General features: G+C 54.0%; 1 protein-coding gene across 8 annotated transcripts in view; it reads left to right on the top strand.

Moving 5' to 3' along the window:
* TLE3 (TLE family member 3, transcriptional corepressor) overlaps positions 1–26,418 on the top strand; it is a 48,261-nt gene continuing 21,843 nt past the window's right edge. For 4 of the 8 annotated variants that reach the window (XM_068554759.1, XM_068554742.1, XM_068554751.1 and 1 more), the window contains exons 1-6: positions 1–1,093; positions 1,636–1,736; positions 2,253–2,316; positions 3,311–3,355; positions 21,234–21,296; positions 22,855–22,929. In XM_068554759.1, the coding sequence (XP_068410860.1) occupies positions 1,070–1,093; positions 1,636–1,736; positions 2,253–2,316; positions 3,311–3,355; positions 21,234–21,296; positions 22,855–22,929 (372 nt within the window). In that variant the 5' untranslated portion in view covers positions 1–1,069. Of the gene's footprint in view, positions 1,094–1,635; positions 1,737–2,252; positions 2,317–3,310; positions 3,356–21,233; positions 21,297–22,854; positions 22,960–26,418 lie in introns of all 8 variants that reach the window. The other 4 variants (XM_068554724.1, XM_068554704.1, XM_068554713.1 and 1 more) reach the window with 1 other exon arrangement.

Genomic DNA, 26,418 nt, shown 5'->3' with positions numbered 1-26,418 from the left:
TCTCGCGGCAGTTCAGACCTCGTGCTCGTCTCCCTCGCCTGTCTGTGTGTGGTATCCGCAGGTCCGGGGCACTTTTTTTGGTGCGAGTGTGTGTGTGTGTGTGTGTGTGTGTGTGTGTGTGTGTGTGTGTTTGGGGGGATTGTCGGGGCGCGAGAGGAGAGCCGATCCGAGGGGAAGGAAGGAAGCCACAGAGCTCCCCGGTCTCGGGCTGCTTCTCCCCTCCAGCGCTCTCCTGCCTGCGCGCTCCGAGGCAGCGGTGGCGGCACCGAGCGCTCCTCGCTGGGGACTCGGCGCTCGAGCTGCGAGCAGCGAGGACCCCTTTGCTGCGGCTTCCTGTGCCTGCTGGAGTTAGGATGCCAGGGCGGTTGATTCCCACCTACTGAGCCCGGAGTTTCCTCCTCGGCCCTGGGAAGGGCTTGCAGCGGCGGCGGCAGTAGCAGACAGAACAGCAGGCTCTCCTCTCCGAGGGGGGGCGTCGAAGCGCCCGCGCCGGGCTCCCGCCCTCACCCTCCGGCGCTCCTGCGGCCCCAAGCCGCCACCCCGGTGCCTGCCTCCTTCCTCTTCTCGCCGAGAGCCGCCGCTGGGATCGGACCCGCGCGCCCCGGATGCTGGGGCTGCCCCGGCGCGCCTCCCTACTGGCGCGACGCGCTGAGTGAACCGGAGGGCGCCCGCGCTTGCCCCAGGAGGGGCCCCCTAACCTCGGGACCCCGCTCTGGACCCGCCGGGTAGACGACGATGTCCGCTCAGCCCCCGGCTCTGACGCGCTCCACGCAGCGGGGGGAAGGCGGCCGGCCACAGCCCGCCAAGCCCTAGGTGCACAAAGCCCGCGCCCGCCGCCCGGCCTCGGCGCCCGCCGACGACTTTGCCGCCTGCTCCGCGGCTCTTTGTCTCCGCTTGGGGCGGGCGCCCGACTCTGGGATTTCGGTGTGAGAGCGGGCTGGGGGGGCCGGGGGCGAGCTCTCGGTTTCCCGGCCGCCCCCCGCTCGGGCTTGGCTCCCCCCTCCCCCGCACCTCCCCTGCCCGGGCTCTCGGCGCTTCCACGCTCTCGGAATCACGACCCCTCCCTGCCATGTATCCGCAAGGCAGACATCCGGTGAGTAATTGCAACTCGGTTTATTTAAGCATCTATCATGGCAGGGTAAACGAGGCAGTTTATCTGGCACCTCCATTTTGCTTGTTGCTACCTTTATAGTGTGTGCGTGTGTGTGCGCGCGCGCGCACACACAAAGGGGATGGGGATGGGGGGACGCCGTTACGAGAGGAGGTTAATTCCTCCCTAATGGCTTGGGGGGCTGCCAGTGGTCCTGGGGAACTGTTTTCACGCTGTCCCCCGCCCCCTCGCCTAAGTCTCCCAACTCACTCGTTGTGTCTCCCCCGCCCCAGAAGGGAATGGGAGCCCCTTCGTGAAAGGAATGGGAGCCCCGCGGCCAATAGGGAGAGATTAGCCCCCCCCTCCCCTCCCCCGTTGGGGAGCTGAGAAACTTGCTGGAAAGGTTCTGGGCTGTGAGGGCGGCCCCTATGGTGGGGGGGGGGAGGTGCGGGGGGAGAAAGGGGAAAGCCAGTGAGGGGTCTGGGCAGCTTGGAGCCGGGTCTGACGCCCCCGCCCCTCCGCTGTCTTGTCCTCGCCGGCTTCAGGCTCCCCATCAACCCGGGCAGCCGGGATTTAAATTCACGGTGGCTGAGTCTTGTGACAGGATCAAAGACGAATTCCAGTTCCTGCAAGCTCAATATCACAGGTAAGGCCAGTGGGGGCCGCCCCGGGGCTGGCGGGGCGGGGGCATCTCCGCCGCAGCTCCTGCCACCACCCCTAGGGGACCGAGCGGGCTCCCGACCCCGGGGCGGCGGGGCAGTCCGGGCCTCCTCCTTTTGTTTCCCCTTTCCGAGCGCGGCGCCTTAACCCTTTGCTGCCGGCAGCCTCCCGGCTCCCTGCGCCGCCCCCAGGGTGAGGGGTCGGGGCGCGAGCCGGCTCGCTCCGGGTTCTGGGGGTCCCGAGCTAGCGTCGGGGTCCCGCCCCCCCCCGCGGCCCGGATAAGTCCACTCTGTCGGCCGCGGGAAGTTTCAAGTTGTTTCGCTCCATCTCCGCGTGTCGGGTACCCAAGTCCCCCTCCGCCCGAGGCTGCGGGATAAGGGGATCCCCCCCGGGGGGAGGGTGTCAGGAAAGTGACAAAGTGGCTCCCAGAGGCCCTTGGGTTGGGGCCTCGGAGGAGGCTGTGCAGGCGCCAAGTCTGAGCCGGCTCCTTCTGCCCTCGCAGCCTCAAAGTGGAATACGACAAGCTGGCGAACGAGAAGACGGAGATGCAGCGCCATTATGTGATGGTGAGAGGTGGCCGGGGCGGCGTGGGCCTGGGGAGCCTGGAGCCGGGTCCCTTCCCCGGCCTCCGCTGGGCAGCCCCGGAGCGCGTGTAATCCGAGTGTGCCCTCTGACCCTTCACCAGCCTCCCTCAGCCCGGCCACTTGGAGGAGGGTGGGTGAGAGGAGGGGCAGAAAGAGAAACCCAAACCCCAGGCCAGGCACTTGTGCACTTCCTTTGTGCCCCATTAATTTGTGTTTTGAAGGTTTCCCAGAGGGCTGGTTGTCTTATCTTGGCTAGTAAGATACGGTTGGATCAGCCTATGTCAGGGTTGGATAAAAATCTCTCTTAGAGATCTCCTGGGAGTGTTTGAAAACTTCACTGCTCTGCAGCCCTGGGATCTAGCCAGAGTGGGACATAAGGCCCCTCCGCCTACCCCCTTTCTTCCCAGGGGTTTCTGGCAGTGGAGGAGCCTTTTAGAGGCTTTTGCCTCCACTGTACGCTCAGGGATCCCCCAACTGAGAATCTCATCGGCCCTGGGACAGTGTGTAGACGTCCGCCCTTTTCCCAGTGTCTGTTCCAGCAAGTTTAAATCTGTTGGTGAGGAAGGCACCGGAGGTCCTTAAGCGAGGCTCCCTGCACTGCTTTCCACATAAGAGGCCTTGGACACATTGCTAAATAACTCTCAGAGGACGAGAGGGTCCCAGTGTACACATGATTCCCTGTTGAACCAGAACCTTGTATAAACAGGATATATGGCACAGGCAGGGCTGGTGGGAGGGAGGGCCCCGCTCTTCATAATACTGTTGCACATAGGATGTTCTGTTGCAATGAGAACAACACTCATGAGCCGGTCTTCAGCTCTGCAACCCCTTTATAGCTGGCTTTGGGCTTTGACTTAAACTTCTTTAGCAAATGTATCATAAAAGTACCATTTTGCCAAAACCTTCCCCAAAGCTGATTGTGGAACACAAACAGACATCGGTGTTGTGCATTAACGGCGGTTCTTTTTACTTATAGTACTACGAGATGTCCTATGGCTTGAACATTGAAATGCACAAGCAGGTAAGTGCTTTAACATATATGTCTAGTTTTAAAAACTTTACCTAATACACAGATTTTTTTAAATGGTCCCTCCTGTTTGAAAATGAGCCTCATTCTTCTCTTCCTCCTCCTCCTCCTCCTCCTTGAAGAGTGAACGGATCCAGCCCTTGACATGCAGGGTTTGAGGCTTGGCTGATTTCTTGGACATGTTGAGCTTCTAGCGTCCGAGCTTGTGAAGTTTGTCCTGGTGTTGGATCTTGGTGGAGGAGGAAGGAGCAAAAGAAAAGTTGTCCCTTCAGGATCTGCTTTACAACCTCCTGAAACCCAGAGGTGGCTGGCTGCTACCTGTTTTAATGTAAAATTTTCAAGAGGAAAGGCAAGAGGGTTTGTGTGTGTGTGTGTGTGTGTGTGTGTGTGTGTGTGTGTACAAAAATACGATGTTCTGCCTTGATGAGATTAAACTTCAAGAGTCTTAAAAGCCAGGCTGAGCTGTCAAAATTTAAGGGAACAAGCCACCAACCGCTTAAAAATATAAAGCCAGAATGAAATACAACCCAATGCCTTATGTATATGAGGCGACTTTTTCATCTCCATCTTAATGTGAAGGCAGCCACAGTCTTTCCCATTTTTCAGAGAAGGAAGATGAAGCCGAGAGGTGAAGTAACAAGCCTGGGGCAGCCTAGCCAGGACTTTTGAGATGGCTGGGGGTTGAGCTCAGCTTTGAAAGCCTGAAGTCCAACCAGTTTAGCTAGTGTGGTAGTGTGTGATGGATATGTAAACTACCCCGTATTGTCACTCTTCTAATAACAGTATACCTCAAACTGGGCAAATACAAACACCTTTATCTTGGTGCATATCAGTAATTCATCCTGGGTGCTGGGCTGGGCTGTGGGAGAGGCCTGTTTGTGTATTTGTGTTCCGAGGAGAGGCCGCCTATAATTTGGCTTGGCCAGCGATTAGCATTGACTTGGCAAGGAGAAATGGCGCAGGCCGGTTGTTCTCTTTAACAATTGGTGTTCTTGAAATCTCAGAAGACTGTTGACTCATTCTAGCCTTTGGTGACTGTGCCTTGAATGGATTTTCTGCTCTAAATGAACAGTGGTTTACAAGGTTTAAATTTCGCTCTTTAAGGGGGCAGGACCCAGGGCAGGTGAGAAGGGCAGGTGACCTCTGGAATGCTTGTAGATTCCTGTCTGCCCACTCCAGTGGCTTCGCAGAGAGTCTTTGGAATCTAGTTTCCTTTCCCCTCCTGGAGGGAACCCCCCCCCAGTGTTGGGTGAAGGGCAGCCCGAAAGGGAGCTGAGTTTGTTGAGGAATCTGGGGAGGCACATGAAGGCTACCAGGTTTTTACTTCTTGACTCACAGGAATTGTAAACAGACACCACTTTGTAAGTAAAGATGTTTCTCCTCCTCGGGAGTCTGGGCTAGAGACTGCCCAACTTTAGGTGGAACTGACTGGGTCTGACTGGTCCAGTAAGAGTGTGTGAAGTGCAGCCGGGGTCCCAGGTGTACAAGGACCTTGGGCTGTTATGCAGGATGCCACCTCATCCCTTTCTCCACTCCCTCTTTTTTTTGTCCTCAGCGCTTGGTATCTTGGGTGTGTTTAAACAGGGTAATTGCACCCAGGTTTAAAAGTTATAGCAGCCGTTCTTCTAAGAGCTTCGTAATTAAGGTGTAATATGTCGTTGCATGTTGAGGTCTGCGTGGGTGGCGCTCCCCGTGTCTGTGAGTGGATGGTTCTTTGGCACAAAGAATCCACCTTGGCTGGTGGAGCGAAGCTGTTCCTGCAGTCCTGGGGACACTCTGAACCCAGGAAGAGTTATTCGCCTTCCTAGCACATTCAGTGGTGGGGTTTGCATAAGGAGCAGCTGTGTGCATCTGGGACTTCTGGCCAGTCCCCAAACCAGGTTCTTAGGGGGAGAATGCCTGAGGTTTGGTGACATGGTCTCATTTAATCCTGTCAGCTGCCAGAGGCAGATAGATGTATTCTTTGCCCCCTTTTTGTGGGCGAGGAAACTGAGGCTTCAGGGAGGCGAGGAGGGCAGAGCTAGGACTCAAATCTGGGCCTCTGGCTTCTAAACAGTACTTTACCCTGTTTGCCACTCACCTTTGCCTTCCAGCCTCAGCTCCCACTTGCTTCCCAGCAGGAGTGTTCCGTGCTCTGAGTTCAGTGCCTTTGCCGGTTTTATGGCAATCTCTGAGTTGGGTGAAATCGCCCGATGGCTGTGTAGGAACAAAGAGGCAAGGAGGTGAAGAAACCCTGCACTGAGAAATGCAGCCCTGACCTCCTGGGGCTGGCCACTCCCTAGGCGTGCAAGGGTTCTGCAGAAGAAAACCAGCCACTAATTGTAGTGTGGGTCTTGGGTGCATTTGGCGGATGGTGGTTAGGCCTGAGCAAACAAGTTTATCAGCTGACCTGTTTAGCGGTTGACTGGTGTTTTATCTGCACACACAATCAAGTGACTGGAGTGCTTGAATTATTCATGCAGTGTCCTGCCCTCTAGACTTGACTGTTCGTGTGATTACATCTGCCTGGAACAAACAGGCTGGATTCTTCATCTTGAAGCTGGGGGGGGGGGGGGCGGGGGGGCGGGGACTGTCTGTACTTTTATATAATGGACGCTCTCCAGAACTAGCACCTTGGGGAGTGTGGCAGTCCTCAGCCTGCGCGCTCACGCTCTCTCTCTCTTTCTGTCTCTCTCTTTCTCTCTCTCTCTCTCTCTCACACACACACACACACACCTCTTACCAGCACCGCCACATATTTTTTTCAAAAGCCCTTTGCTGGCTCTATGGGAAATGCCTATTAGTTGGGAACCTCAGGTTCTGCCAGATGGGCCTGAGTATTGACAGAGGGCAGCTGATGAGGTGCGTCCAGCCCGTTTTTATTTTACCGAGAGGTTAAACTCAACTGTGGCTGGCTCCTTTCCTGGCTGTTTCTCTGTCTCCCTCTCCGTTCTTTTTCCAAGCTGTCAGATCCCAGAGAGGCAGTAAATGGTTTCTCCTCCCCTCCCTCCCTAATTGTGGCAAAGCAGAGGTTACAGCATCATGGGCCTGGCCCGAGATTTCAAGAGGTCACCCACCTCCTCCAAGCCTCTACTTCCAGGCAGGATGTCAAGGGTGATTCAGCAAGGCCAGGGAGGCGATGATGGCTGGCCAGCTCGTCAGTTCCCTTCTTGTTCCCGCAGAGGCTGGCGCTCTCCACTGTCAGCCACAAATCACCAGCGTAGAAACAAGCACTCCAGAGCAGTCGTAGTGCATTGGGTTTGAGGCACTGATGCTCTGAGAAGCTGGGGCAGGCCGTCTTTTCACCCCCCTGCTGGTGAGCGCTAAGGTTTTGGAAGAGCACCAGAGGCCTTTTGATTTGGGGACAGTGTCGCGCCCCCACTTTCCTGTCACCGAGCAACACTTCTTCTAACTTTCTGTTCTAACTGGGAGAGCCCTTTGGCATCTCCTGCAGACCTTTCAAGTCACAGATGAGGAAACTGAGGCCCAGGCAGGGGAGCCAAGGTATCCAGTCCCATGTTAGCAGAGGAACTGCCGCTGCCACTTTTCCTCCTGACCCCAGGTCTCTTAGCAAAACTCAAGAAGTGAAGAGCGCTTATGTACTAACTAATAGCACTCTGTGTCTTTAATTATTGTTGCTTCTTTCTGCGTTATCTCAGGAGGCTAAGGCCCCAAACCTGGCAACACCAAAGTCCCCCATTTCTGGTTGTATAACCATATCGGATGAATCATCTTTGCCCGCCCAGGGTCCTCTTCTGAACCGCTAGCTTTTTGCACAACTAATGATTCAACGCGCCTAGTGATAAACACAATGCATAACTAGCAATCCCGGAGGTAAGGGTCACAGGTAAGGTAAAGTGATAAAACCTGTGACTCTTTCACCTAAGGATGGGGGTGGCCATGAACATGGCTGAAGAGGGAGATGGGACATCTTCATTCGTCATTGCCCTTCTCTGGGTCCTCACACCTACATAACAAGGGGCTTGGGCTGGAAGACCTCTAGGGATAACATCTTGAAGTTTTGTGGCCGCTGTGAATGTGTGGGTGGCCAGAGGGGGCCAGCACGTGGTGAGGTTACCAAAACCCTGTCCCGGAATCAAGTCTGTCTTGGTGAGGAGAAGGTGGAACACTCAAATTGAAAGGGACCTGGGTCTTCATACTAGGGCAGTGCCTATTTGTGTGGCATCTGAGTCGAGCTAAGAACAAAACCTTTGAGTGTCATTTATTTTGGTCAGAATGCTGGCATCCAGGAACCGCTCTACCCACTGATTTCCTTCTGACTTTCTTGCCTTGTCGCTTTTCTCCGGAACAGTCTCTCCTCTCGTCATGCTGGCCTGGGGTGCCTGCCTTGCTCCTTATTTAAGACTCTCCATGAATCCTGCTGGACCAGGAGCTCCTGGAGGGCACGGAGTTCTTCTTTCTGTCTGTGGCTTCCTCCTTCCCCAGCTCGGACAGGAAGGGTCTAGCCTAGGTCAGAGGCCCTTTGTTTTCTTTTTTGTTGTAGGAGTGAGTCAGCCAAGGGATGAATTCCCTTTTCCTTCCTGCTCAGGGGGAAAATGTTTTTCCATCCCGTTTGTACAAAATCCTGGGATGCCAGGGGCAAAAAGGTGATCCAGGCTAGACCTCAGTGGTGTGCCCTGCTGCGATCTGCATGCAGGAGGTCCTCCTACACCCCCATAGCTGGGGGGCAAGCCCCTCTGCTCTGGACACCTACGTGCACTTAGCACATAATGGGTGCTCAGTAAACACGTTGCTTTTTCTTTGCTCAGGATTACTGGGCTGTCGGAGGGTGTGAGTCGGAGATGGGGGTTGTTCGTTGCGGGCTGGCCGCCGGCTCTGCAGGCTTCCTCCTGCTTCTTCCTACCGCTCACCATCCAGTTTCTCCATCAGTCAAATGAGGGGGTTGGACTGATTCCCAAAACGATTATTAGGAGCCTGGGAATGTGCCGGGTGTGGTCTGGGGCTTGTTCCACAGACACCCTTCCCTCCACGGGGGAGTCGGGCATCTAAATAAGTCATTGCAATGCAGTGAAGTAAGTGCTAACAGGGCCAGTGTCACAGGAGGAGCCCCCGGGGACAGAAGGGCTCATCCTTCCTGGGAAAGGGGAGTCGGGTCAGAGAAGACTACACCGAAGGGCTGTTACTTGAGCCGCGTCTTAAAGGGAGGGCCGCATTCGTTAGGCAGGAGCTGCCAGTGGAGGCTTCTCCGGGGGTGGCAGCAGCAGTGCTTGGAAAGGCAGCCAGGTGTGTCCCGGAAGCCAAAAGTCCACAAGTCTTGGGAACGGGACGGGGAGGGGGGACTCCACTTGGGGCAGGAGGTGAGGTGGTGACGTGTTGCAGCAAAGTGATCTCCAAGGCCTCTCTGCTCTCACACTCGCCGCTCTGTGGCTCTTTGGTCCCCAGATGGCTCTCCAGGGCTGGCCCAAGTCCATCTGCCGGGCCGGCGGGGTGGGGGTTGGGGGGGCGCTTCCTGCAGTCTGTGGCCTGCTTCCCCACCGTCATCTGCTGGTTTGAACTTTACTCCCCAAAGTGGCATTGTCTTCTTGCTCATATTGGTAATTCTGTAATGACTGGTTATGACCTGCCCCCTCCCCCATATTTAATTCTCATCAGCCCAGCTCTCCACTTTGCTATTAATGATAGCAGCCAGCAAAATAGCTTTCAACATGCCATTGACAGTCTGGTTTAAGAGAGCACTTGAAGTAGTGCTAGACAGCTGAAAGCACCCATAATTGTGTACCAGAGTGAGAACTGCGCACTCAAGGGCCTTGTTTTTATATGCTTAAAGGGACAATATCTTGTTTTCAAGATCACAGCCAAGATGCTTTCTCTCCCCTTCTCTCTTTGCTTTTCTCCCTTGGCTTTTGCTTTTCTCTTGCCTTTCAAAATAAATGTTCCTTCTCAGGTTGAGGCTAAGGAGAAACTTAGGGAAGGGGGGGAATTTCCTGCTGCCACAGAAGTAAGGTTTGGTGCCGCCCCCGAGGGTCTTCCGGAGGAGATAATGGGGGAGTTGCAATTCTCCCCAGCAGTGATGTTGAGTTCTTTTTGTTTGCTAGGGATGTTGCACGGTGAGCATGTGGGTGGAGCGAGCAGGCTTCCAGACTGTCACCTTGTCACCGTGGATGTGCAGGCAGAGGCCATCTGATGGGGGAGGGGTCAGCCTCTGGGGAGTCAGATCAGGGACCTCGAAGTCCCTCAAATCAGATTCCAGGAGGTCGTTCTTCTGCAGAGGCCCCTCTGGGAATCGTGAAGATGGGGAGGTCAGGGACTTGCCTTCTTCAGGGGAGGTTCATCCCAGCTTGGGATGAGCCAGGGGACCCATTTACTCAGCCCTGAAGATTCTGCCTGAGAACAAAGACCTCCGTCCCCTTCACCCCAGTGATGTCACGACTTTGAAGGTTCAACAACCTTTTAGGAAGAGGCTCCCTTCACTTGCTATCACCAGAACTTCCCCTGACCAATTGCGTCCTTTGAAGGGTGAAGGAAGAACCAAGTTCCCAGGAGTGGGGCTGAGATTCCAGGGGAGCCCCTTTGGGGTTGAGTCTGGCTGTGGCCATTGCCCTGTCCTCTCAGAGGCGCCCCGTTTCATTCACCCGCCACATGAGTGACACAGGCGGGGTGCTGGGGCAGCTGCCGCCATCTCCAGGTAATCCCAAGAGAAAGCCTTTGTCAAGGATAGAGTGAAAATTTGATCTACCAAATATTGTAGATTATAATAATATAGCCTTTCGTATTTCTGTAGCACTTGATTGTTTGCAGAGCAGATTAGACATTTTCATCTTAGAAGCCTAAACTCACAGGCATTTGGGTCCAGGACACACACACACCAGGAGGAAAGCAGCAGAGCCTGGCACGAAAGGCCTGGCGTGTGAAGATGACCTGTATACTTCAGGGTGCCACAGGGCTGTGTTCTTAAACCGGGGCTGGGTGTGGGAGGGGAGGAGGGCGGTGTGGAGGCTCTGAGCGCCCTGAGGGACGAGACCATTCTGTATTCACAGGGGCCCCTGAGCCCATACCGAGTGCACAGTGTGCATTTTGTGGGGGACTCCGGGACTGTTATGTTCCAGTTTGGGGGTCTCCCTGACCCTGTATAGCGTCACGGACCTTCTGGGAAGGATACCAGGCTTTCTCAGGTTTCTGAGAGAGGCCTGTGGTTGCGAAAGTCGTGCTGGTAGGAAGAAATATGTGTCATAAACCTGTATTATAACATGTCTCTGATAGGCTTAACCATTTTTTTTTTCCCCCGTCTCACATGACAGGACAGTTTAAGTGTGAGAGGGGAAGAAAGGGAGGGGGGTGAGGAACGAGATAGTTGGGGAAAGATGATAAAGCAGAGATATGGGGGGGGGGGGATAAGGAATGGGGAAGAACCAGGGAAAGCATGCTGAATTTGGATTACAGGAGGACCTGAGTAGCAAGGAAGCAAGGGTTAATGGCTTGGAGGTAAATTAGTAAACGATGCTTGTCATGCCTTAGCTATCTATTTGGGCCTGGAGTTCCAAGTGTTGGGGCCTTATCTCATTGCCCTTTTAAATCCTTGATAACCATTGTTCACAGCTCTTCGGCTTTTTTTTTTTTAATTCCGAATGAGAACTTTTTAGTTTGTCCTGGGAGGCTAAATCTTCTCTCAAAGGCAGAAAGAGTTCTTTCCACCAGTCCTGCAACCTGGGGGCAGGGCAGGGGACTCTTCCTGCCTGGTTGGCTGGGGAGGTTTTGCTTTTAGACTCCTACACCACCCAGCCGATAGGTGAGGACTATGTGACAAAGGGCTGGAGGAGGAAGGGCCCCTACCCGGTCCCCAAACACTTCTCAAGGGAGAGCCCTCAATAGGTCCGTCCTGCTCCTGGTCTGAAACTGAGCACCCTGGCAGGGACGTGCTTTGTGAACCAGTGGTGATCTCTGCTGGGGCCGAGCGGGGCAGTTTAGTGTGTCTGGGGGGCAAGGGGTGGGAGGCAGTCCTCCAGCTGAGGTGCGAGCGGGGTACGGAGACTATCAGACTTCCCGCCCAGGAAGAGGTCAGGCAGGCTCATGGGCCTGGGAGAAGCTGCAGGTGATACCAAATGGTGTGGAATGAGGGGCTAAATGGCCTGGTGGGAAAAGAGTACCCATGAGATCGGGCAGATGGAGGTGGTGAGCGGGCCAGGGCTGATCAGTCAGTGGGTGCTTTAGCCTCTCCTTAAACCCTTACTTACTCCGAGAAGAGAAGGGGGCCCTTCCTCAGAGACCCCTTACCCGTGGAGAGTGCTGCCGTCCAGTGCTCATCTTGCTCTGCCTAAGAGCAGAAGTCCTAGGGCAAGACTCCGGAAGAGTTGAGGTTGATGGCCCCATCTCCTAGGACCTCACACTTTATCCCAGAGAAACGGTATCCCCATAAAGCCAGCCCGAAACGAGGAGAAGCATTAGAGCCCCCCAAAGAGCTGCCCTCCCCCTGCCACAGTCCTCCCACTGTTGGCTTGACGCTGGTCTCTGTGTCACCTGGCACTTGTGTGTGGCACCGGGGAGCCTAGCCTGCAGGAACTCCTTAAGGTGGTGGTGGTGGTGGGGTGTGTGCGTGGATGGTCTTCTCTCTTAGCCTCTTCCGGTTTCTCTCTAATCTTTTAACCTGGTTCTCACCCCACTTCTCAAGGGATCTCCACCTGGCTCTCCCTCGCTATCCCCCTGACCAGGCCCCTGTCTTAATCCCCCCCTGGTGCTGTAGGAACATTGGGCATTTCCCAGGCCTCCAGGTGGTGGGTCTTTGATAAACCCTTTTTCATGAAGGTGCCAGTGGAATCAGAGTTTGTCTATCAGAAGTCAGTTGGTTCTCGAAGGGGTATCCTGGGAAGTTAGGTGCAGAGCACCAGGGGCTGGGAGACGGCCTGTCCTGGTGGCTAGGCTTTGAAGTCATACAAACTTAGTTTTGAGTCCTAGGTTAGGATCTACTGGCTGTGTGACTTGGGACAGGCCATCTGCTCTCTGCGAACCTGACTTTGTCATGGGAATGATGAGGATGCCTACCTATTAGAGTGGTGCTGCCTGGTAGAACTTCCTGCAGTCGTGGAAGTGTCTATCTTATTGTCCAGTATGGTAGCCACCAGCCACGTGGGGCTGTTGAGCCTTGGAATGTGGCTATTGTGACCGAGGAACTGAGTTTCAAATTGAACTTTAATTAACGTTAGCTAGCCGCGCATGGCCGGTGGCTTCATATATTGGACTGTGCAGTTATAGAGAGTGTTTTGAGGATAATGTGAAATGACGCATATTAACCGCTTAGCACAGTACCTCCCTTGTGTGTGGGGAGACCTCAACAGGGGATTCTCACAACGGGACAGTCCCCAAAGTTGCCAAGGCCTCAGAGAGCGAGGACCCAGCTCCTTGGTGTTGCACATGTTGTGAGACTTCCCAGAGCCCTTTCTCCTTTGTGACTTGTTGGCTCCACATGCCAGCCCTACAGTGTGGACACCAAGAGCCCCACCTAACAGTAGGAACACTGATGTTTCAAGAGGTTAAGTGACCCAATTGCGGTCTCACGGTGGACCAGGGGCGGGTTCAGAACTGGAGACTCGGCTTGTTTCATTTGGACCAGTGATCTTTATCCAGAGGCCACATCAAGGCGTGGTCTTCTGTGGTCTCCACGCTGGCCCACCCTCAGACCCACCTGTACATCAAGGCTTTGATTCCAGTGTTGGGAAGTCCTCAGACAAAGCTTTTTAAGAATTCAGTGAAACATGAGTGTCAGCGATGTGTAGACTGGGGTTTCTCAACCTGGGCACCGTTGGCATTTGGGGGCCAGATAATTCTCTGTGGTGGGGCTGTCCCGGGATATTGAGCAGCGTCCCTCGCCTTTACCTCCTAATTTCCAGTAGCACCGCTTCAGTTGTGACACCCAAAAATGTCTCCAGACACTGCCAGCGTCCCTGGGGGAGCAAAATCTGACCTGGTTTAGAACCCTTGATTAGGGGGAGGAATTCTGGCTCCAGAGCCATTGTCTTGCTGTGTGACCTAGGGCAGCTGGGCCTTCTCTGGGCCTCATTTTCTCCATCTGTGAAATGAGATGTTGAACGTGCTGGTGGTTTGGGAGGAGGCCAGTCTGAGAGGGAGCCGATCCTTTAAGCAAGTTTCTAAATAACCGATCTTGATTTTTATGGCTTATGAAATGCCACCATTCCTGCCATCCTTGTCTGGGGAAGAGAGGCCTCTCTGACCCTTTTAATCTAAAGAAGGGCCATGCTCTTGGGTTGTGAACTCAGTGGTGGGGTGGGTAAAAGGGGACTGTTTCTGCCCACAGTCAGTCTGTTCCTTCCCCGACACCTCATTTTCCCCTTCCCACCACCCAGGTTTCCCAGAGAGCCCCTGTCCTTAAAAAGTCATAGCGCTGACCTTACAGGGAGACTCCCCAAATTTAACGAGCCGCCTCTGCAAGGGTAATGTGACTTTTACAGCCTGTTGAGGGGCAAAGGGAGATTTGCATAATGTTCCAAGGGGGATTAGGTGGCTGGGGGTTGCCATGGCAATGCCTCAGGGATGAATTGAGAATTTTCCCTCCTGGCGGGAGTTGGCCAGTGGAGTCTGGGAAGGTGGGGGAGGGGACCAGGGGGTTATCTGAGGGGAGGGAGGGAGGGATGGGGGGGTTGGTGGGGTCTGCCGTGCCTGGGATGAATGGGCAGTGTTGGGAGAAGCTGTAATCTGAAAAGGCTTTCCCTGTTCCATCTACACAAGCAAGCTCTTTGAGGGCCATTCCCTGGAGTGGGGGTGGGAGGCAAGCAGAGTTTAATGTGTTTGGGAGCCAAGAAATTAAAGTGAACAAATATTTAAAGATTATTGGATCTTGTTAACAGGAAGCCCGGTGGATGGAAACTGAGAGTCTGAGAAATGAAAGTCTCGAGTCTTAGAGCCAGGGAGGGACTTGGCTGTCATCTTTCCAAGTCCCTCCCATGGAGTGGTGTCCACGCCCGTGTCCCTGTAGGGTTGCCATTGAATGCTCCCCAGGACGGGGTACTCACTTGCACAGAGCACCTAATTCGTTTTTGAGAGCTCTGATTCTTAACTTGGACCCAAATCTGCCTCCTTCATGCAATGGAAGCTGAGGTCCTAGCGCAGGACACACCTGGGGCGGAAATGCAGGTCTCCAGACTTTGCGTTGCCAACTCTTTCCAGGGTCAGTGGCCTAGATGCTTCCTCTGTTCTCCCACCCACGCCACTCCCCCGCTTCCTCACTCAGCGTCACCATTCCCAATTCCCTTACTCCCTAGACTCTTGGCAGAAAATGTCCAAGATGTCTGGTGGGCGCAGAAAAGGAAGGTGGGATTCCTTTCAGGGGAGCACGTGGGAAGGTCATGTCACAACTCGGGGCCCCCAGACTCCCTTGCTTTTCATCTGTCCTCGCTGGGTAAGGGCAAGTGTGTTAAATCCTCTCTGCCGTCTTTACTCTGTGTGAAGGGCACGGGGACCAGTGTCACAGGCTGGCCCCAGCCAGCGTCCCCTTCCTTCCCCCGGGAGACAGATCCTCAGGGTCACACCAGGGCTGGGCCTTTTTTTGTTCCGAGCCCTCCCGACATAAAGAATTCAGCAGGCTTCCTCGGAAGCATAAATATTTAATGGCGTTGTAGTTATATATAATTTGATCAATGTGTCAGTGCTAAAAGGGCTTTTAAGGAGGTTCACCTATCATTGAGTGATCTGTGATGTAAACCTCCCCAGCCCCTGCAGGAGCAGGGGTCATTATCTCCCGGGCTGCTAAGTGGGTCATTTATTCCCCCCTTCTTAAAGACATCGTGGAGCTGCCCTCCCCTAGAGCCAGTGCCTGGCAGGGATGGAGCAGGGCCTGGGAACCCCGCACTGGCTTTTGCTGGAGGCCTCACACCTCCCTGTCCCTGGACTTCCTTCTCTCTGGTGATAAAACACCCACTTGCTTTATTTCAGAGCTCTCTGAGCTTGGTCCGAGGAGAAACTGCTTGGCAAGGAATTTCATCTCGTAGTCCAATAATTGAGGGCCTATCAATTTAGAATTGCCTAGGAAATGCAGTGGGATACTTTAAGGTAAAATTGCTCAGATGCATTGTTCTGGAATCTCCCAGTATTTGATTGCGGGGTGACTGTGACACCTGGCTGCTGCAGCTTCCTGCTTCTGTGTGGCCCCCAGCCTCTCCCTGTGCCCCTGTGATGTTAATTCAAGACGAGGCAGACTCACTTTGAACACCCCAGGACTTGAGTCAGAGAACCAGGTAAAACCCGATCCAAATTCAAGAACCCCAGAGCAGACCAAGTGTCCACCCCAGACACACATGCTTCAAGAGGAGTAACCCAAGGCCCAGCCACCAGTCCAGAGGTCACATGGCCTGTCAGACACAGAGCTGGGGGGGGGGAAAGCACCATTTCCACGTGACTTGGGGTGTAACTCACGTCTCACATAGGTATCTTTTCCTTAGCTCATTTTTCTCGCACACGTCCACAAACGGGGCTCCAGAATCACAGCATGCTGTTCTTCCCAAGACGCTGGTTGTCCCGTGAAGCAATCCTTGTTTTAGAAGTGAAACCGGGAACATAGGAGCGGCCCTTTGGCTGCCTAATTGCTGTTACTTCCCACTAAATGAGACACCTTGAAGAGCCCTTGGCTGGCTGTCTTCAGCTCCTTGTGAATCACGGAAAGAACCAGGACAGGAGCTGCTTGACACTTACAGACAGGACGTCACTGCTCCTTGTCTGCTCTGTGACTGTTGTGTGCAGTATGGCTGATGGACACATTCGAATGGTTTGTGCCATGAAGACTGGTCCTGGGGACCAAGCCCAGCCAGCCCCAGCCTAGCCCACTACCTGGCATCCATCCGTGTCTCGAGTTGGCTTGCCTCTTCTCTGCTCATCCTTTAAACTCACGTTCTGCTCTGTTTTACTGAGCTTTCTGGAGGAATCGTGTCACAGAGCAACTCAGGAATGTTTAGCATTCTCAAACTCTGAATGATGGCTCCTGGATCTTATAAGTTATTCAGTTCATCCCTCTGTTTTGCAGACAACAGAATTGAAGCCCAGAGGAGGGAAGGGATTTGCCCAAAGCCATGCAGCTAGATTGGAGGCCGATCTGGGAGGCAATGCCAGGTCATTTCGGTGTGGCTCCGGGGTCAGAACATGTTCTTTAAAGCGGCCAGTTTCCTCCCTCTCCTTGTTTTTATTGCACTGAGGTTAGAATGAAGTGTGCATTTTCAAGAGCTGATCGGTCCAGACGACCTGGCAGTTTAAATACCGGAGAGGCGGTCTCCTGGAAGTGGCTGTCGGCTTGAGCAGGCCGTTAAATTAAAAAAAAAAACAAAAACCGAAGACAGGCTGGGTGCTGCCGATCAGGAGCAAGAGGTTGCTCGGGGTGTGGACCAAGGGCAGATTCCATCTCCCTTCATTCAGTGTCGTGGGTCAAAGGCCCAACGGATGGGAACAGCAGCAAATGTGAATGCAAGGGTGTGGCTGGAGCAGTGTACTTTGAGAAGCTCTGGTGCCCTCCATTTACAGCAGGTTGGTTAGAGGTTCTGCTCTAATGAGATGATCGCGTGAATGGGAGTCACTAAGGCGCGTGGAGCAGACTACTCTTTGGGAGACTACACTCGCCCCCCCACCCCCCCACCCCATCTTGTGTTCCGTCATTTATTGCCTAACAGCCTGGACGGAGACACAGGGCAGGTGTACCTCCTGCGCCTAGTTGAGAGCGCAGATTCCGGATTTCGCAGGATCTCTGTGCATGCTTTTCTCTCTGAGCGGCTTCTCTGTCTGCGTTGAGTAGATTAGTTCCTTCTGAGGACCCATGTTTTTCCACCAGCAAAGCGGCCTTCTTTGAACCACACTTGAAAAGAAACTTTCAAAGGCAGCACCAGACTCCCCAAACACCTTTTTCCAAAGGAAGCCGTCCTCCCGCTGCCTGGCACCCGCCGCCTCCCAGGTTCTCCTCCGAGGCTCTGACTCAAAGGCAGTGGCCTTTTGGGACCAGGATGGAGGAAGGATGAAGGTCCACCCCGTGAGCCCCAGCTGCCTTATTGATAACAGGGTGCCCTGAAGGCCAAAAGGAGCTTTCCAGCGTAGGATCTAGTTCCGATTTGTGATTTGTGACCTGTCCCAATTGTTAAAGTCACACGTCTTGATTTTTTTTCTTTCCTTTCTTGGAAGTGATGTTTAGAGCTTGTTTGAGTTGGATCAAATGCTGTTTTAACAGCTGCCCTAATCGGAAATGCTGTCAATTATTAACCCTGACAGTAGTTTTTCTTTCAAAAATACTTCTCTGAGCTCTCTCAAAATGTCAAAATTTGGCTGCTTGGTAGGAAGACGTTTAGAGACGTCGCTTAATTGCCAAGCGTCAGTTTCCCCATCTGAAAACTGGAGATTTATAAGAAATGCCTTCCCTGTAGGGTTCTTGTGAGCTCACACATGCAAAATGCTTGGAACAGCTGGGTCGGCGGATGTTAGCCATTATTATTATCGTTGTTGTTAAGAGTGGTTCTGTCCGGTCAACTTTCTATTTGCAGGAGCTTCCGCTCCTGCCGTCACCACCCTCAAAAAAATAAACATGAAAAAAAATCGTTTAGGGAACAGTTTTCCTGTTCATTCTTTGACGCACCAGCGTGCGCTGAGCCCATTCTCAGGGTTGGATGGTCTACGTAGAGAAGACCGAGGCTCAATTCCTGCTTCCACGTGGTGGGGAGACCAGGAGGGGAGAGCTGCTCCCCGGCAGGGGACGGTCCCAGCTGGGAGGGATGGGATTGCATGCTTTCTCCACCCCCGCTTCCTCCCAGAAAAAAAAAAACCCAGACACGAGGACAGGGACCAAGTGTGACACCACCCCCTTCCCTCTGCCCTCCCCCAGCACTGTACAGTCCTAACTCATGGCGGGCCAGAGTCCTTCCTGCCACTCGGGGAGGCCGATTTTCATTAAGTCTGGGCCCCGGGAGAGAGCCTGAAGGCTGATAGCCCAGGCCTCTGGAATATTCCATATCTGTGTGGAGCTGTTCTGCTGGCCCTTGGTTGATGTGTGGGGTTGGGAGGCAAGAACTGCTCCCTGTGGGTGGAAGGGTGAGATAAGAGGGGACCTGGTCTGAGCCACCCTCAGGGCTTCTGAGCGACCCAGCCGTGGTCACCTAGTAGCCTGGATGCCAAGTCTTGAACCAGGCAGAGCTACATGAAATCCCGGCAGATTTTTCCTCATAACCAGAGGATGCTGGGCTCTGGACCAGGCCCTGCAGGGGAAGATCCCACCTGGGGGCAGCCTGTGGCCGCACATTTGCAAAAAGATGCGGGGAGAGGGAAGGTCAGCTACTTTTTGTTTTGTTCCTTCACCTACCAAGATCTTGACACTTGACCTGTTTGCTAGAGGAAGTAAGCAACAGCTGGGACTCCTTTATAACCACCCACCCCAAAAACGGTGAGAGCTGTAGTTGCTGAGCAGGCCAAAGTGATGGGGAAGGTTCAGAGCCTGCGCCTGCCTTCCTGGCTGGGGAGGGGGCAGCAGCCAGAGCCCAACGGGCGGCTTGTGGCTGGTCTGGCTTGACCACTGCCTCACCCTGTCGATGAAGGACTTGTGCTGCTGTCCACCCTACCTCCTGGTTGTAGGTCAGCACTCCGTCCACCACTGCCCCTGCCCCAGATGCCCCCCGCAGTGGGGCAGGCCCAGATCCCTGGCCAGGGGCCACCGCAATCTGAAGTCTCGAAAAATAAATGCGGGGAGGCCAGCGAGATTCTTTTGGCTCAACATTTACTGAGCGCCTATTATGTACCAGCCTCTGCTATGCCAGTCATTTGAGGTAAGAAGCCTTGGACCAATGAGCTCCCTAGCAGTGAGGATGGTTTATTTTGTTTATTTCTCTTTGCTTTTTGTTTTAAATAACACTTTGTATTCTTATTTGGCACATAAACATGTGACAGTTGAGTGAGTATGTTGCTCTTACAGGTTTGGACTGAGTTGATTGTTTCTAGAACTCCTGACCTGTACAACCCTGACTCTTATATTTTATCCCCACTTGCCCACTATCAATCAATTTGGGGAAAGAGAAGTGAACATAAGGGAGAAAGGACCTTGTTTTGGAGTAGAACTCTTCCCACTTACCTAGATTAATAATTTATACAATAATTAGTAATCGTCCCAGGTTCCTTACAGTGTGAATGACGGGCATCCAGTGGGCGGAGGCCAGGGATGCTTGCTGCTAAAAACACTACAATGCCCAGAGCAGCTGCATGAAACAAAGAATTATCTGGCCCCAAATGTCAATAGCACTGCTGCTCACAAACCCAGTTTGTATGACACACTGTTGTACAGTGCCCTTGCTGGAATATACCCCGAATGTGCAGATGTGGCTGTGAGTCCCATGGGGCTTAGCCGGGATGATATACCCTCTCCACCCTGGAAGTTTAGAAATGTGGGGACCATTATTGGCACTCAGTTGGTCTAGGATATGGGGGACTGTCTTTCGCACCAAAGACTTGTTTTATCCCAGATGCCCACAGTGGGCAAGACTGGGCCTGTTCCTGAGAATCTAGAGTGTTCCAGGAGAGAGTGGTGATCTCTGATCCCCACCCAGGAGCCCCTGATGCCCTGGACAGGCGGTCTGAGTTGGAGCCTGCACTGCAGCCAGCAGCCCCAGGACGTGGGACCACCAAAGCCCATCAGATTCCTGGTCCGTGGCCTGTCTCTTCACAAGCCAGGGGTATCCTCATCAGTGGCTGGGGGCTGGGGGGAGGAGGGGGTGCTGGCCCCAGGAATTCTCCTGAGGGCCAGGGTCTGTTTGTAAGCCTTCAGACAACGTTGCTTTTATTTTAAGTGCACAAGGATTTCTCATCCAGAGTCATTTGACATGCAGATGATCACAGATTTTTAAAGGCTGTTGTCATGGTTTTGTCTCTGAAAGATTGCTATGTGCTGATGAGAGCCTTGAAGCCAGCTCTGGGACCTCAGTCCTGGTGGCCTCGGGATTCAGAAGGAGATAAGAGAAGCAATTCTGAGACTTGTCTGTCAGTGGTCCTCGGCCTTCCTGTCTGGATTCAGTTAACCATTTAGCCCCACTGTTTTTTTCTTTTTTCTTTTTCTTTTTTTTTTTAAACCATTCTTCATCGGAGATGGTTTCACATGGAACACGGGTGGCAAAATCAGTTGACGTTTTTCTGAATGTGATCTTTTCTGGAGGGTTAGCGGTGGGGCACAGAACTGATCTGCCTTTCTGTGGTCAACTTAGATGAAGGGCTAGGGATCCAATCAGTTACATCCCAAGCATCATCTTAGAGAAGGCAGTGCTTTATGCCCCCCAAAAGGAAGCGTCAACGGTGGGATTTCAGGCTGGGCAGCACATAGAAGGGTGAGGGATCGGTCTGGTGGGGGAGAGGCGGCAGTGAAAAGTGGAGGGCGAGGGAGACCCTTTAAGGCAGATACCGCCGGGTGTGAGGCTGGCCCCAGGGAGCACTTTGGCACATGCAGCCGGGCGTCTTCCATCACCTCCTGATTTGTCTGGGAGCCTGAGAGCCTGACTTGCTGTTGCCCTTGGGGCCGCTGGGCATAACAATTTCTTCTCACCACACTGCGTTTCACTCTTGTTTGTGATGGGTTTCACCGCAGTGGGCGGTGTGGAGCTTGTTCTTGTTTAGTTTTGCGTTGTTTTGATTAGGGCTTCCATCCAGAGGAGGCGAACTGGATACTCTGAACCAAACACAGAGACCACCTCTGATAGGAAATTGGAGCTCCCTGAAATGTAGGCAGCCTGGTTGGAGGGAGTTGGAAGAGATTGCTTCACGCTGTGGATTTAGCGAGGCCTCCTGGCAGGAGGCCCACCGAGGGAGGAAGGATGGAGCCCGTCGGGGGTCTGCGGTTTTGGGGGGAGCTTGTCCTTCCACGGTCTGACATTTTGGCGACTTGATTTATTGGCCTGAGCCTCACGCGGTCTCTTTTCCTTTGCAGACAGAGATTGCGAAGAGACTGAACACCATTTTAGCACAGATCATGCCTTTCCTGTCACAAGAGGTAAGCCCTTCTTTTACTGTGCCCTCCGTTTCTTGCAGAGCAGCCCAGTGGCTGCCTAGGTCTCACCGGAGCCCCGGCCCCTGTCCGTTCATGTGGACTGAAGTTGACCACCTGGGGCTTTACAGAAGCTCCTCTGGCACATCAGAGGGGCCACTTGCTCCTTCAGCGGAACCTGTTCTCTGCCCCTGCCTGAGCCCTGAGAGGAGGGTCCTGGCCTGCGGCGGGGCTAACAGTGGGCAGTGGGTACCTCTTTGCCTCCCCTCCCCGCCCCGCCCCTACCCCATCCCAACCAGCATTCCCAGCCTCTGCTTCCCCGTGCCCCAGCTTCCACACCTGGAGACATCTAAGAGCAAGGAAGCCTGGCCAGTTAGCACCAAGGGCTAGACCCTGCGAGGAGAAGCACTACCCAAAGGGGACCCCGGCCCCCAGGACAGAGTGTCCTCATCAGAGGCATGACCAAGTCAGTCACATCATCTTCGAAGCACACTTTTGCAAGAGACCCCCGCCTGAGGCAGGGCTGGACCAGTGGGCAGTAGGAGAAAAGCATCTCCAAGGAGGCCCCGTGGTGCAGGACAGATGGGTGGGCTGCCCGAGAGGGGCCCCTTTCCATCCAGCAGAGCTCACTCCAGCCTGGGGCACGCCTGCCCTCCAGGCCCCCCTCAGTGGCTGAGACCACCCTCGCTCCCTCCGGGATTCCTGGGTCTCTGAGTCGCAGTAGTGACCCATACATGATTGAATTCATGTAAAAACAGGATATAGTGATGTCCTAGGAGCTTGCAACCCACTAGGGGAGACAGCTGCCTATGAAGCGGGTTTCACCTCAAGGCTGAAGGGAATGAATGCACCAAAAAAAAAATTTTTTTTTTAAATAGACTATTTTTTATAGTTTGAGGTTCACAGCAAAACTGAGTGGAAGGTACAGAGATGTCCCCTAGCCTTCCCCACCATCAACATCCCACACCAGAGTAACTGATGAACCTACATCGACACGTTATCACCCAATTCCTAGCTTATAACGTTGTGCCATTTTTTTGTTGTTGTTGTTCGTTTTCTATTTAGATAGATAAAGGTCGAGTATCTGTAGATACACGTACTTTTCCTCTGAACCCTTTGGGTGTAAGTTGCAAACATCCTGTCAACTCACAGCACTCACTGCTCCAGCTGCCTCTCCTAAAAACAGGACACCCTCCTACGTGCCTGCACTATTGTCACCACATTTAGAAAACGAATAATCATTCAGTAGCATCTTCTAACATCCAGCCCATTCTCAAATGCCTGGAAGGCAGTTTTTTTGTCTGCGTGGCGGAGGGAGGGAGACGGTCGACAAACAGCCCTCTTTTGGCTCTTTTATGTTTTAACTTAAAACTCTGGGAAGTGTGGATTACAGAAGTAATAGGCACACGTTGAGAAGGGTTTAAAGGGTCCCCCGTCCTCCCTGTGTCCTGCTTTGGTCAGTGGACCTCCTCTGCCTCCTGTGTCACCGCCTGTCCCCTACCCCCGCGCCTCCGTGGTCGGTCGGGGACGGCGGCCGCCTCTAACCCACACCCGGTCCCTCCAGCACCAGCAGCAAGTGGCGCAGGCAGTGGAGCGAGCCAAGCAGGTCACCATGACGGAGCTGAACGCCATCATCGGGGTACGTGGACTCCCCAATCTGCCTCTCACCGTGTGTATAGCCCTTTTATTCCTCTCATTTACCATAACAGAGATGGACCCTGACCTTAGCTGGCCCCAAAGAATGGCAGCCCCAGGGCTCCGGCCTCTCCCAGCATCTCATGGGCTTGGACCCACCTGGAGGTCTCCCCCTGTGGCTCCCCGGTTGCCTCTCAGTCCCCAAGTTAAAGGGGTGCCCAACACGCCCTGAGCCACCTCGAAATTCATCAGCCCCATCCTTTCCCGGCTTTCGGTGTCTCCAACATTGCAGGGGGGCGTGGACTCTGGGATCACCTTGGAGGCCAACCTGATTTCTCCCACCTCCCCAGGGGCCTGTCCCCTCACTGGCAAAGGTCTGCCCTTCTTTGGCCACCTGGGATCAGAACTGTCTCTGCTGTACTGTGATGTGAAACGTGCTGTGGCATTTGGGTCTGGGCCTTGCTGTCCCATGCGCTGAGCTGCCTGGCGAAGTCTTCATCATGGGCCCATGTCAAGTCCAGCCAGGGCCCCTGGCTAGGTCTCCCTGATGTTCTAGGAGTCCCATCTCACCCGGGAACAGGAAAAGATAATGCAGAGCGCTTCGTGAGGCCCACTTCTGGTCTGGCCCCTCAGTGAAAGGAGGAAGCCAGATCTCTCCCCTTTAGTGCTCCTACCGGGCTTACATCTTTAGTGCATTTCTGGGATTGACACAGCATCTTTCTCCTGCTTGCTGCTTTGGCATGAGGCTGCTAAAGGATATTTAAGACAAGCATCTGAGGAGAAACAGGTTTTTCAAGGGGACTTTGGGCAAGGCTCTTAGCCTCAGGATGCACCTGTCCTCCTTTGGTCCCTAAAATGAACAGGGTGGGTGAGATCACTGCTTCCCATCCACAGATGGCTAAGTCCAGGTCCCCAGCGGAGCTTCTGAACAATAAATTCTAGGGCACTCACCCCAGAGTTCTTTTCCATAGGTTTGGGGTGGAACCGGAAATCTGTGGTTTTGAAGTTTTCTAGATCATTTGGAAGGGTAGTCAGGCTTGGGAAGCAGTAGACTGGTTGGCTGAGGTCCCTCTTGCCCTCTGATTGGTCTTCATTCCTCCTCTTGTTCTTAAGTACGGTCATTATTTCAAGGTGGAACTGAAGGCCTAGAATGTTCTGCTTGGTGGGATGAATGATGACTCTGGGCTCTTCATTCTGGGGCAGAAACCTGGAGACCTGTGTTCTAGTGAAGCCTCTTCCCCCTGTGACCTCAGGCAGTCCCATCTCTTCCTCAGGCCTTAGTTTCTGCATCTGTGACAGGAGGGGGTGGACCAGTTCATCTCTTTGGGCCAGGCATGCCGGGAGGGGTGGGCTTGGAGTGACAGAGTGATGCTGGTGGATCTTGATCCTCCAACACATTACTGGGACCCGTGATGGTTACGGGGTTCTGTCCTGCTGGTCTGAGTCCCCTGGCAGCTGCTGAGTGCTGCTGGGGGCTGGCCAGGGGAGCGTTAGCCTCGACTGAGTCCTGACAATGTTGAGGCGGGAGGAGCAGACGCTCACCTACTGTGTGGCAGGAGCAGAGAGGAGGCCAGAAAGGGCAACAAGAGTGACTGGTCACTGCTTTTAGCCAGTGAGCTTGGGAGGCAGAGCCCCCAGCAGGGAAATCATAATACGGTAAAGTTTGAAGTCTCCTTGGAAACCATCTTAGCCCAGGGTTCTTCAGCCTCAAGACTCGTGGACTTTGAGGCCAGATGCTTTGTGAGGAGGCACGGTAGGGTGTTCAGCAGCAGCCCTGGCCTCCCCCCACTGGCTGCCAGTGGCACCCTCCCCCACACAGGTGTGACACCCCAAAACGTCTCCAGACATTGCCAGATGTCCCGGCAGGGGCAGTGCATGAAATGGCCCGTGGTAGAGAACCACTGATCCAGCCGATGCCCTTGCTTTACAGAGACGGGGAGTGATTCACAGACGGTCACACACGGTTCAGGAGCAATGCCAGGCCAGAGGCCCCAGGCTGGCTTTCGGCTTAGGGCTCTTCCCCCCCTACCTCCCGTCCAGCCCTGGTGTGGCACCGGTGTCCTCTTCAGTGGCTAATTCACAGCGTGGTGGCTTTGCTGAGAGTGGCACATGAGTGGCACATCGGGGTTCTCTGATACTTCTCCTCTCTCAGCTCCTCGTCCCTATCCGCTTTCCAGGCCCCGCCTTCCCATCCCTGCCATGGCCACAGTGGAGTCCCTTCTCCCCCACTGTCTCCCCCCCCACCCCTTTGGAATTAAAATCCTCTTATGAAAAAAAATTTTTTTTTAAGTTCTAAGAAAAGAGTGGAATTGGGGGAAGAAGCGCTGCTTGGATTAGCCCCACTTCCTTCAAGGAGTATTTAGGAAGCTACACGTTAGGTCAAGGCAGCTCGAGGCAGATATTGGAATTCAATTAAAGCCAACGAGTGGGGCCTGTGACCCCCATTTTCGAGGTAATTGCTTCTCCGGCTCTGAGTGAATGCGGCCGTCTCCCTGTCATTAAGAAGGCAGCCATCTAATCACTGCGCCTGACAGAGCCTCACAAGGCAGGAATTACGGATGGCTGAGGATGGGCTGAGGATGGCTCGCTGAGCCGGGGCATCCTGTGAAGGAGGAAGGAGAGGGACAGCGGGCTTGCGGCCGGGCTGACTCGAGAGAGTGATGGGAGGAGGGTGGCAGGGGGCCGGGGGCGCTGGTGGCCAAAGGGCAGGAGTCCTGCCCCAGCAGGGAAGGGCGGTGAAGGGAAGGGCCCAAAAGCCTTGTGGCTACCCACGTGGTACTGTCCGATTTGCCCCTCTTGGGGGAGAAGTAGCCCAGCCCCCTGGTCTGGGAGTTAGGGGGGCTTTGGGCAAGTCACTTCATTCCTCTGGCCTGTTTTCCCCATTTGCGAAAAGATGGAGAAGGGCTGGGCAAGTTTCCTTTGACGTGCCCTCTTCAGTCAGTCATCTGGGGCTCTCTTGGGCGTGGGGTGGAAGGATTCTGGGTTCACATCTTGGCTCATTTCAGAGAGAGATGAGAGGTCAGGTAGACACATCTGGCGTGGGCATACCTGCAGCTAGTGGTGTGTATTTATCACATGAGTTAGAGTATTTCCAGGGCCTCCCCTCCAGGTGAGAGAGGCCAGAATCCAGCGTCAGCTTGGTGTGAGGGGAGAGGGGACAGAGGGGCTGACGGAAGCCCAGGCTTGCTGGCCCAGCCTGCCCACCCCACACAGGGCCACTGGGAACTCAAGTGACTGTCTGGGGAAGGCAGGCCTGAAGGTGTGTGTCTGTTCGCCGGGGCCTGCCAGGACCCAATTACTGCAGACCTGTTACACACCCTTTTTTCTTGGATCCAAGTTATTGGGGGATCATTCGAGGGTCAAAAGATTCCTGAGCATGAGGGGTGAAATACTGTCCCTTGGTCAGCAGCTTGCACAAGGCCTCCCCAAGCAGATTAAAGACCTGTGAACTGATGCTACCCACCGTTTTCAGAACTCACGTTTTACTTTGCTC

The sequence above is a fragment of the Eschrichtius robustus genome, chromosome 1 (assembly GCF_028021215.1).
Source record: "Eschrichtius robustus isolate mEscRob2 chromosome 1, mEscRob2.pri, whole genome shotgun sequence".
Classification (NCBI taxonomy): Eukaryota; Metazoa; Chordata; class Mammalia; order Artiodactyla; family Eschrichtiidae; genus Eschrichtius; species Eschrichtius robustus.
The sequence above is the reverse complement of the archived record's forward strand: the minus strand, read 5'-3'. Positions and strand labels throughout refer to the sequence as shown.